This window comes from Gracilinanus agilis, chromosome 2 (genome assembly GCF_016433145.1).
Source record: "Gracilinanus agilis isolate LMUSP501 chromosome 2, AgileGrace, whole genome shotgun sequence".
Classification (NCBI taxonomy): Eukaryota; Metazoa; Chordata; class Mammalia; order Didelphimorphia; family Didelphidae; genus Gracilinanus; species Gracilinanus agilis.
In genome coordinates, this window is record NC_058131.1 from 260,983,288 (window position 1) to 260,993,023 (window position 9,736).

The 9,736-nt window shown below is 39.7% G+C and overlaps 1 protein-coding gene across 1 annotated transcript in view; it reads left to right on the forward strand.

Annotated features, from left to right (window-relative positions):
• The window catches only part of CDH4 (cadherin 4), a 464,726-nt gene that overhangs the window by 227,908 nt on the left and 227,082 nt on the right, over window positions 1-9,736 (forward strand). The window contains exon 7 of the mRNA XM_044659642.1: window positions 1,992-2,136. Coding sequence (XP_044515577.1) covers window positions 1,992-2,136 — 145 coding nt within the window. The remainder of the gene's footprint in view (window positions 1-1,991; window positions 2,137-9,736) is intronic.

Consider the following 9,736-nt stretch of genomic DNA (forward strand, 5'->3'; position numbering starts at 1 on the left):
TCACATTTTAATGGTGGAAATCACATATGTAAATCAGCAAATACAGGATAAATGCAGAGGAGATAGAAGGAGGAAGGCATTAGCAGGCATGAAGACAAAGAAATAATTTCTGGAGGAGGTGGCACTTGAGCTATTTCTGACATTTTATGTTCCTTGTTCTAAAGTCCTTTCTAATTATGAAATTTTGTGGTTCTGTGTTCTAAGACTTCTTTAAGATCAATCATGCCTTGGTCTCATAGCTCTAGCATCCTTTGGTTCTGTGATCCTGTTCATTAGGAGTCCTGTCAATAAGTCATATATGACCACTACCTATTCTTCCCAGAAGATTTTCTACATATCAACTAAATCCCACCAGACTTGGATGCTATTTTGAGCATCACCCCAGAAGTTTGTCCCACACTGTTTTTTCTTGTTTTATGGCATTTTTTGCATTTTCTCTATATGTCCAGCTCCTGAGGGCAAACAAGACAAATAGAAGCAAATAGATTTGAGAAGGGAAGAATTTAGAAATGTAGTCTTACAAATTAGCAGTGCTTCTTGGTCTGTTCTATCATGCCTTCGAATTCTTTCTTGCCTTCAATATGTTATCCCAGGATGATTTGTCATTCTACTTATTCATTTTAATAGTTAGTGATCATCTTTTCACTTTAAGGAGACAGACCTTTGGTTTCCATTGTTATCTAGTAAGAATTCTACCTTTTGGAGATATTAGCAGAAGAGACATTTTAAATAGAAAACCTCAAAGCTAAGATGCTACTGTTATTAAAGATGCATTTGCCTATTTGAGACATTGGATAAATATATTCAGAAGTGACACAAATAAGTTTTTAAATATCCAGCAAATCATGTGATAGAAATATTCTGACTATCTCGAACTCTAAGAATGAATACATATTTCAACTTTCAACATCTCAGAAGATCCTGTGATAGGTATAAAATGTTTTCCATCCCTACTTTATTAAGAATAATAAGGAAAACCACCTTGAAAGAGCACAAGGAATTGTCATGGTCATTTTATCAGATCCCTGGGGTGGGAATACTCAGCTATCTCTGTTACCAAAATCTCAGAGGTTTGGACTCTTGAACCATGAGGGCAAGAAAGCAACGGCTGCTACAGCTAAGCCTATTAAGAATACCAACCTCTTTTTAGCTCTGGGACTGCCGGCTGATAGCAGGTAACAGTAAGGAAAGTAGGTGGACATCTTTGGCCAGTGTGTATTATAGGTTGGCACATACTGTAATTGTTGGGGCGATTAGCAGAGAAGAGAAAGAGAAATACAGTGCTTGGGGAGGCTTCTTTGTGGCAGATCAGTTCAAATCCAAGATTTCTGGGTAAGTTTTCCTTTAGTATTCCCTTATCATATTTGTGTGTATGTCTCTTGAGAAGTCTTTTGCATTGGCCTGTGCTATGAATTGCCTGAAGTCTTGGATGTAGAGAATACAGAAGGATTTGGGTGATGATTCTTCTCTACAAAGTCAATGCTGTCTGTATCTTTGAAAACCCCCATGAAAGTCCTTCACAATAATCTAAGGCATGCTTCCTGTGTCAAGGCTGGGGGACCAGGATGGTGTGTCCTCATGGTACTACATGATTTAGGAGCTCCTAGAAATGTATTTCTTATAAAGAGCACATGTGATACAGATCAGAAAGTTACTCTTTAAGGTTACTAGCATACTTTCTTATTTTAGTTTGGGAAGTGAAGATTGTGCATTTTAAGCTGTTAAAGGAGTATTTGGAAACAAACCCACCTTAATAGGAAGACATTCATCTTCATTTCTAAAGAAAAAAATGATAGATTTCATCTCATTGGAAAGTGCTACAAATCTGGCAGTCTTTGGATGGAAACCACATACTTTTTTATTTTTATCTTTTGCTCTGGTATTTGACAACAGCCCTCAGAACTATTTGGAAGCATGGGCTAAATTCAGATTCTGAACATGTGTTTTTTCTGGATTTTTTTGTTTATTATTTTTTATTTCATTTTTTTCAGCTTAGAGCCCATGCAGTGGACATGAATGGAAACAAGGTGGAGAATCCTATTGACCTCTACATCTATGTGATTGATATGAATGACAACAGGCCAGAGTTTATAAACCAAGTCTACAATGGATCTGTGGATGAGGGTTCCAAACCAGGTAGAGTACTGGGCCTTGGCTCTGACCTCCTAGCAAAGACATTCTCCAACAATGGGCCTCCTGTGATTTGCCTTGCAAGTAGTCCCAGGGTACATTTTGCATCTAAATGACAGTCCTCATCCTTGGCTGAAACTCAATCTGCCTCTCGCCCCCAACTATGAACACAATGGTAATGACAAGGAGCAAGTGATAAATTCATTTCTTCCTGCCCCATACCTTACCCCATTAGAGATCAGAGGAAAGAGCTATCCCTAGGACTTCTTTGAAAGCTTTGTTTTTATCACATGTGTTCCAACAAGCCATTAGCTCTCTGACCTCATCAAAGGAGGAATTCCTTCTGACAAAGTCAATCATAACCCATGACTATAACGGCAATCCATCACATGTTCACTGATTTTAAAAAGGAATTGCCTCATACTTTGGGAATCATAGAGAATTATTGGAGTCTGCCTAAAAAGTGACACAAAGAATCCAGGAGTAGATCAGTAGCCATTTTAAGTTAAAATTCTGAACTTCAAGTCAAAAGACCCAAGCTTGAATCCTACCTCAGACACTTACTTTCTGTGTGACCCTGAGCAGCAGGTCACTTAACTTCTCTCAGCCTCGGTTTTCCCATCTATAAAACAGGGACTATAAAATACCTACTTTTTGGAGTTGTTGTAAAGATCAAATGAAATCAGAGTACTTTGCAAATCTTAAAACACTATACAAATGTTATCATTAGTAATGATAATGATAATAATAATAGTAACTATTCATGCAATTCAGCCCAAGGTAAGTTTGGTGGAAAAAGAGGAAGTTGTTCAGTTGTCTGACTCTTCCTGACCCCATTTAAAGCAATTCACCATTTCCTTCTCCAGCTCATTTTACAGATGAGGAAACTAAGGTGAACAGGGCTAAATGACTTGTCCAGGGTCACACTTCTAGTAAATGTTTGAGGCTGAATTAAACTCAGCTTTTCCTGACTCCAAGCCTTGATGCTCCATCCATTGTTCCACCTAACTACCTGAAGAGAGGAAAACAACTGAATTATTCTGAATAATTACCAAATATCATCCTACTTGAGTTAAATTCTAACCTTAGACTAGCAGAGGCAGAAGAAAACTGAGATCACTTAGTCCAGGAGTTCTTAACCTAGGGTTCATGAATTTGTCTCTTTAAAAATTATATTTTGGGAGGCAACTGGGTTGCTCAGTGGATTAAGAGCCAGGCCTAGAGATGGGAGGTCCTAGGTTCAAATCTAGCCTCAGACACTTCCCAGCTGTGTGACTCTGGGCAAGTCACTCAACCCGCATTGCCTAGCCTTACCACTCTTCTGCCTTGGAACCAATACACAGTATTGATTCTAAGGTGTAAGGTAAGGGTTTTAAAAAAATAAATAAATATAAAAGAAAAATTATATTTTGATCATTATAATTAGTTTCTTTTTGCAACCTTATATATTTTTTGTGCATTTAAAAATATTCTAAGAATAACATGGAAATAGGTTGTGAGTGATAATAAATGTCTAACCCAGTGGAATTGCTCATGAAATCCAGGAAGAGGGAAGGTAGAGATTTGCCAAAGATGGCACACAGAGCACTCTCTGTGGGCATGTGGCCGAGCGCCCCTTTTCCCCCCACCCCCCGGTCTGTTACTAGAAAGGCAGAAGGATTCTGGATGAGCTGCTCCCCTTCCCTCTCCACCTGCCTGATGATATTTTTTCATATCCCCCGCCTTTCTGCCCAGCAGCCAATGGGAGCGCACAGTGGGTAAGGTGGGCGGCTCACAGGCTGCAAAGCTGGAGAGGAAAGGAGCTCCTGGGCCACTCCCCTCCCCACCTCTACACTCACTCCGGACATTCCTCACTTCACCCGCCACTCCACCCAGCAGTCCAATGGGAGGGTTTCCTCCCTCCCCTATGTGGGGGTAAGGGCGCAGGGCACAATCCACACTAGGTGGAGAGAGGGGCAGGACACGTGGTCTCTGATGGGGGATGGGCCCAGCACTCCATCTCTAAAAGGTTCGCTATCACTGGTCTGGTCTAAGTACTTTATTTTCATCAGATTCTCTGACATTTAGAGTTGGAAGGAGCCTCCAAAACTCTGGTCCAATCCATACCCAAAAAAAGAATACCCATTACAGTATGACCCGCAAATGACTATGGAGACCTTCAATGAGGGAATTCATTGCCTACTAAGGCTATATAGACACAGATAGGAAATACAATCGATAAAGGAAAGGGGCTTGCCTAAGGTGAAGAAGTGGGAGCCATGGAAACGCCAGGCAGTAGTAGTCGATGTCTGAGGGACAGGCAAGCCAACAAAAATCGTGTCTGCTAATGAGTATATGGCGGGTCCCAACCTGAGCATGTTGGGGGTTCTACAAAAGCTCTCTTTAGAGATCAAAGGAAGAGCTTGTATGAAGCTGGATTGTGGTCCTATTAAAATGTATCCATTCTCTAATCCTTCTTTATACGCTCACTTTCAGAGGAAATTGTTCTTGGACTGCTTTTCCTGATGGAGGGGTTAAGCAGTGACTGGCTTTAGGTTGGTGTCAGCAGACATTTATCATTACTTTCTCGCTGCCTGAGGTAGTTGTCATAGAATGGTCTCCAGGGGCTACTATTTTCAACAAGGTGAATTGCATTCTCGACTGATTGTCTTTCAGGATTGCGTGGCCCTGGCACAGTAAAGGACAAAATGTGACATGATTTTTCCTAGAATCTTCCTCTTAGCTCTCCTTTGGAGAAAGGACCGGAGAGGGGTGGGCAGGGTAGTCTCCAGCAGACAGAGGCACCCAGTGATCCTTTCTCCTTTAAGGAGTCCCGCAGGAAGGGGGTCGTCCTATTAACAGTGCACCCAGCAAGGACTCCAGTGAGGCAGTGTGTGTGCAGCGAAGTGGCGATGTGGGCAGACACAGGGTGGGGTTTGAAAGCGCTCGTGTTTTGGGTGCTGTTTCCGTAACAAATCTAATTTCCCACATCTTCTAAAACCAATCGATATGAAAAGTCTTCCCAAATGTTTAACTAGCTTTTCTCATTAGGATAACAAAAGCAGCAAATTGCAGCATCTTCTCAACAAAAATCCAGATAAGCCTTTAAGCTAGAAAATGAGCATCAGGCCTTCTCCTCAGAGTACAGAACGCAGATGAAGGAGAGGTGCCTCCCAGCTCTGCCCAGAATGGATGGAGTGCATTCTGGCTTGGAAACAGGTCCAGTGTAGGGCATTCTTTTCCAAAACATCAAATTTCCCCCAGTCCTGTGATTATTGCCCTTCCTTTCCTACACCATCACTTTTTCTCTTTAAAGGCTTCATTTACATTGTGTCCATGCTCTGTCTTTCAACTCCTCCCTCCCCAAGGAATGTGGAAATCGGAGGTTCTATTAGTCATCCAAGAGTAATGATAATGCCATGTCTTTAATAGTGAAGCTATGCCATGCTTCTATTTAACCTACTACGACCATCCCAGGCCAAGGCTTATTCAGAACAGAGAAAATATAGTCAGAATTGAGAATGGAATCCAATTACCTAAGCGGGGAGGCTCCCCAAAACTAGAAATACTTTACTACTGTAATTTCTTCCCTTATATCAGCAAATTATAGTAATAGAAGGGTGCTGTGCTGAGTCTTTGTGAAATGAGGGAAAGCTGTAGCCAGAATTAATCATTATTCCTTAGATTGATGGGCTAATGAAGGGTTTAAGACGTATATTCTTTCAGAAAACAAATGGAAATATATATTAAATATTGATTCAGCAAGACAAGAGTCTTTTTTTAATGTAAGTAATATAATTAAGGAAGCTAAACATATCCACACAGTCCACATTAGCTTTAGACCCCAAGTTCACCCCAAGGTCTCATCTTATCATAGATTCTACTAAGGATTTTTTCCAACTTTTTTTTTGGTTTCTCCATTGAAATCTATTCTTTCTTTTAATAATTCCTTTAATTAAAAAAAACCTCCTTTCATTTGAGATAAAGAAATGTCAGTAGTTTGGGACTGCCCATTCTCACTACCACAAACCAAACTCAAAGTGCTTGTTGAATTATTAGCATCATATTTGTATAGGATGGACAGTTTGCATTCAAACTAAATGTTGGGCCCTTGTGAAGGTGCCCTTGGTAATTGTTATCAGAAGAAATAACCCAGTGACTGATTAATTAGACATGTGCCAGACCCTTAAAATCAGCAGATTATTAGCTCTGAAGCAAAGAAAATCTCTGCCCTTAATAAGTATTCTAAATTAGTTATATGGAACCCAGAGCAAATAAACTGGGACAGAAGGAATGTTAGATCTGGAATCAAAAGAAGAAGATGCAAACCCTTGCTCAGTGACTTAATACCTAAATGATCTGGGACAGGTCATTTAACTCTTTGGACCCTCTATTATTACATCTGTAAGTGATATATTGAGCCTTCATTCCAAGGTTCCTTCCAACTCTAAATCTATCATCCTATGATCCTGATGTGTTTAGGGCATGGTAGATCTCCTTGGCACTTTCTTCACTGTTAAGAACTACTAGCAAAGGATTAACTTTCTGCAATGGCATAATGGAAAGTCTAGGATTTGAAGTCAGGGGGGACCTGGTTTTGAATTCTGCTTCTGACACATCCTACTTCTGTGACTTTGGAAAAAATAACTTCACTGCTCTGGGTCTCAGTATCCTAGCCCAGTGATGGGCAAACTACAGCCTGCGGCCAGATGTGGCCTCCTGAAATGTTCTATCCAGTCGGGAGACATTATTCCTAATCTAATGACTACAATGAGTAAGATACAATATAATGAAACTTCAAAAGAGTTGCCTTCGAAACAGATGAGCATTTCCTTTCCTTTGGGCCCCTCTTTAAAAAGTTTGCCCATCACTGTTCTAACCCATAAAATGAAAGGACTGAATTAGTGGACCTCTAGGAGTCTTCCTACACTAGACCTTTGATCCTATGCCTCCATTTAGCCACCTTGTGAATCCCCAATCCTCCTCTTGCTCATACCATTTTCCAAACTGAAATATCTTACTTTCTTCTCACTATTATTCTTTACCCATCTATCTCTTCTCTTCTTTGAAGTCTTCTCTGACTACCTCAGCCCAGCCTGATCTCTCCTACCTCAGAACTCTCATAATTAACACTGTCTCTCTCCATAATTCCTTATATGTCTTCCCATAATTAAGTCTTCTGACATCCCTGACTTCATTCAAACCTTGGCTAAAATCCCACTTGCCGTAAGAACACATCTCTGATCCTCCTTTATGTTAGGACCTTTTTTTCTAAGATCATCTCCTTAGTTTTCCATTATCCATCTTGTTTGTACATTACTGTTTCCATGTTGTCTCCTCCATTAAACTATGAGCTTCTTGAAGGTAGGAACTATTTTTGTCTTTGTATCCCTGGGGCTTAGCACAATGCTGGGCACGTTGTTGATTATGATAGATAGATAAATAGATAGATAGATAGATAGATAGATAGATAGATAGATAGATAGATGACAGATAGATAGAGATGACAAATATATAGATATAAATATGGAATCTATATATGTATAAAGATGCATACATATATGTATTTGGGTATACATACATATATAGTTTGCACATAGTTGTTTGCATATTCTCCTCCACATTAGACTATAAGCTTCTTAAGAGTAGGGACTGTTTATGTCTTTCTTTGTATCCCTAGTGATTAGTTCAATGACTGACACATAATCAGCACTAAAATGCTTGATGATAGGGATTCTCTCTTATATACCTTCCTGTACTATGCCTAACATGCTCTGTATACAGCAATCTCCCAATGATTTAACAAATAAAGGGAATAAATTAATGATTTAATAAATGAAGGGGAAAAGGCAAGTTTGGATAACAATGTACAAAGCATTTTGCTAAGCCCTGGAGATACAGATAGGAAAGAGAGTTCCTGCTCTCAAGGAACTCAGGGACAGCACATATAAGAGGTTTCAGGTATAAGTTAGGGGGGAAGGCTCTGTAGTCTTTGGGGTACCACAGCAAAGGAGATGATAATACATCATCTTAGTATCATTTCTATTGATAAAATGATATTGTTGCCTAATGTTGAATCATTTGGCAGGCTGAAGGCAGAGCAGTAAGTAGAGCTTGGAATGCTACTTTTCTCAAAACTCTTAGACTTACCTGTCAATAAAGGTGGTTCATCAACAATTGGGGGTGGGCAGGAAGGACAGAATGTTGAGGTCCTTCTCCATAAGGGTTGTTGCACTCAGCAGGACTGGTGCTCTGGAGGACACTGCCATATGAGAGGGCTCTTAGATTTACCTGTTTAGAGACTGATTGTTTCATAAACAATAGCCAAAAGAAACCAAAAAATCCTTACAACCAAAAAGACTCCTTCCCTGACTTGTTTCATGGCAAAAGGAAATAAATTCCTATACAAAAGCACTAATGTAGATACATAGAAGAAAGGCAGCCTGAATTAGTGACAAATCTGACTTTTAGACCTTTTGTAGTCAACATATAGACTTTAAAGGTATAGTTCTAGTAATTCCAACCTAATATAGAAACTTAAAACCAACATAATGATTCTAAGATGTCAAATTCAGTCTTTAAAAAAAACCAATTATCATCTTCCGTCTTAGAATCAATACTGTGCATTGGTTCTAAGGCAGAAGAGCAGGCAAAGGGGATAAAGTAACTTGCTCAGGGTCACACAGCTAGGAAATGTATGAGGATAGATTTGAACCCAGCACCTTCCATCTCAGGGCCTAACACTCAATCCACTGAGCCACCTAGTTACCCCTCAAATTGAATGTTAATGACCACATGATTCATTTAAAATTAACAATTTCCTTTCTCCTATGTACTCAAGTCCTTTACAACTCTAAATACGGTTAAATGAGTGCCCTTGAAATCTTGATTATATCATTAATTTACTTGGAAAATCCTTTCTGCCCTGTGTTATTTATCTTTATTTTTTTCTCAGCACCTACAATGGTTTTTGTTGCAGATTCTGAAGAGGACTAGGAGGGTGCAGTGGGATGGTCTGGACCCCAGAGTTTGTTAGTGTGAAAACCAATTATAGAAATTCCTTCCACCAATGTAGATTTACCACTCAACTATAATTTATAACCTGCATTGCCTGAAGCATTGAGAAATGAAGTGGTTTTACCCATGGTTTTATAAGTCAGAGGCAGAACTTAAACTTGGGTTTTCCATACCCCCACAACCTTTCTCCCTTTTATACCCTGCCATCTCTTTACTTTTATGTAGTAGACTTTTAATAAATTTTAATTGAAAAAATGAATTGATGTAGCAAAAGCAAGTTTCAGCTGAATTTGCTTTGAAATATTCAGATTCTAGGTTAGTGGGATTTGAATAACTAATTTTAATTCATCATGATGATCCAAACATGGGTCTTTGAGAACTCACGTCAATGCCATGGGTCCTACCCACTATTCTCTCTCTCTCTCTCTCTCTCTCTCTCTCTCTCTCTCTCTCTCTCTCTCTCTCTCTCTCTCTCTCTTTCTCTCTCTCTCTCTCTCTCTTTCTCTCTCTCTCTCTCTCTCTCTCTCTCTCTCTCTCTTTCCCTCCTCCCTCTCCCTCCTTCCCTCCCTCCTTCTCTCTCTCTCTCTCTCTCTCTCTCTCTCTCTCTCTC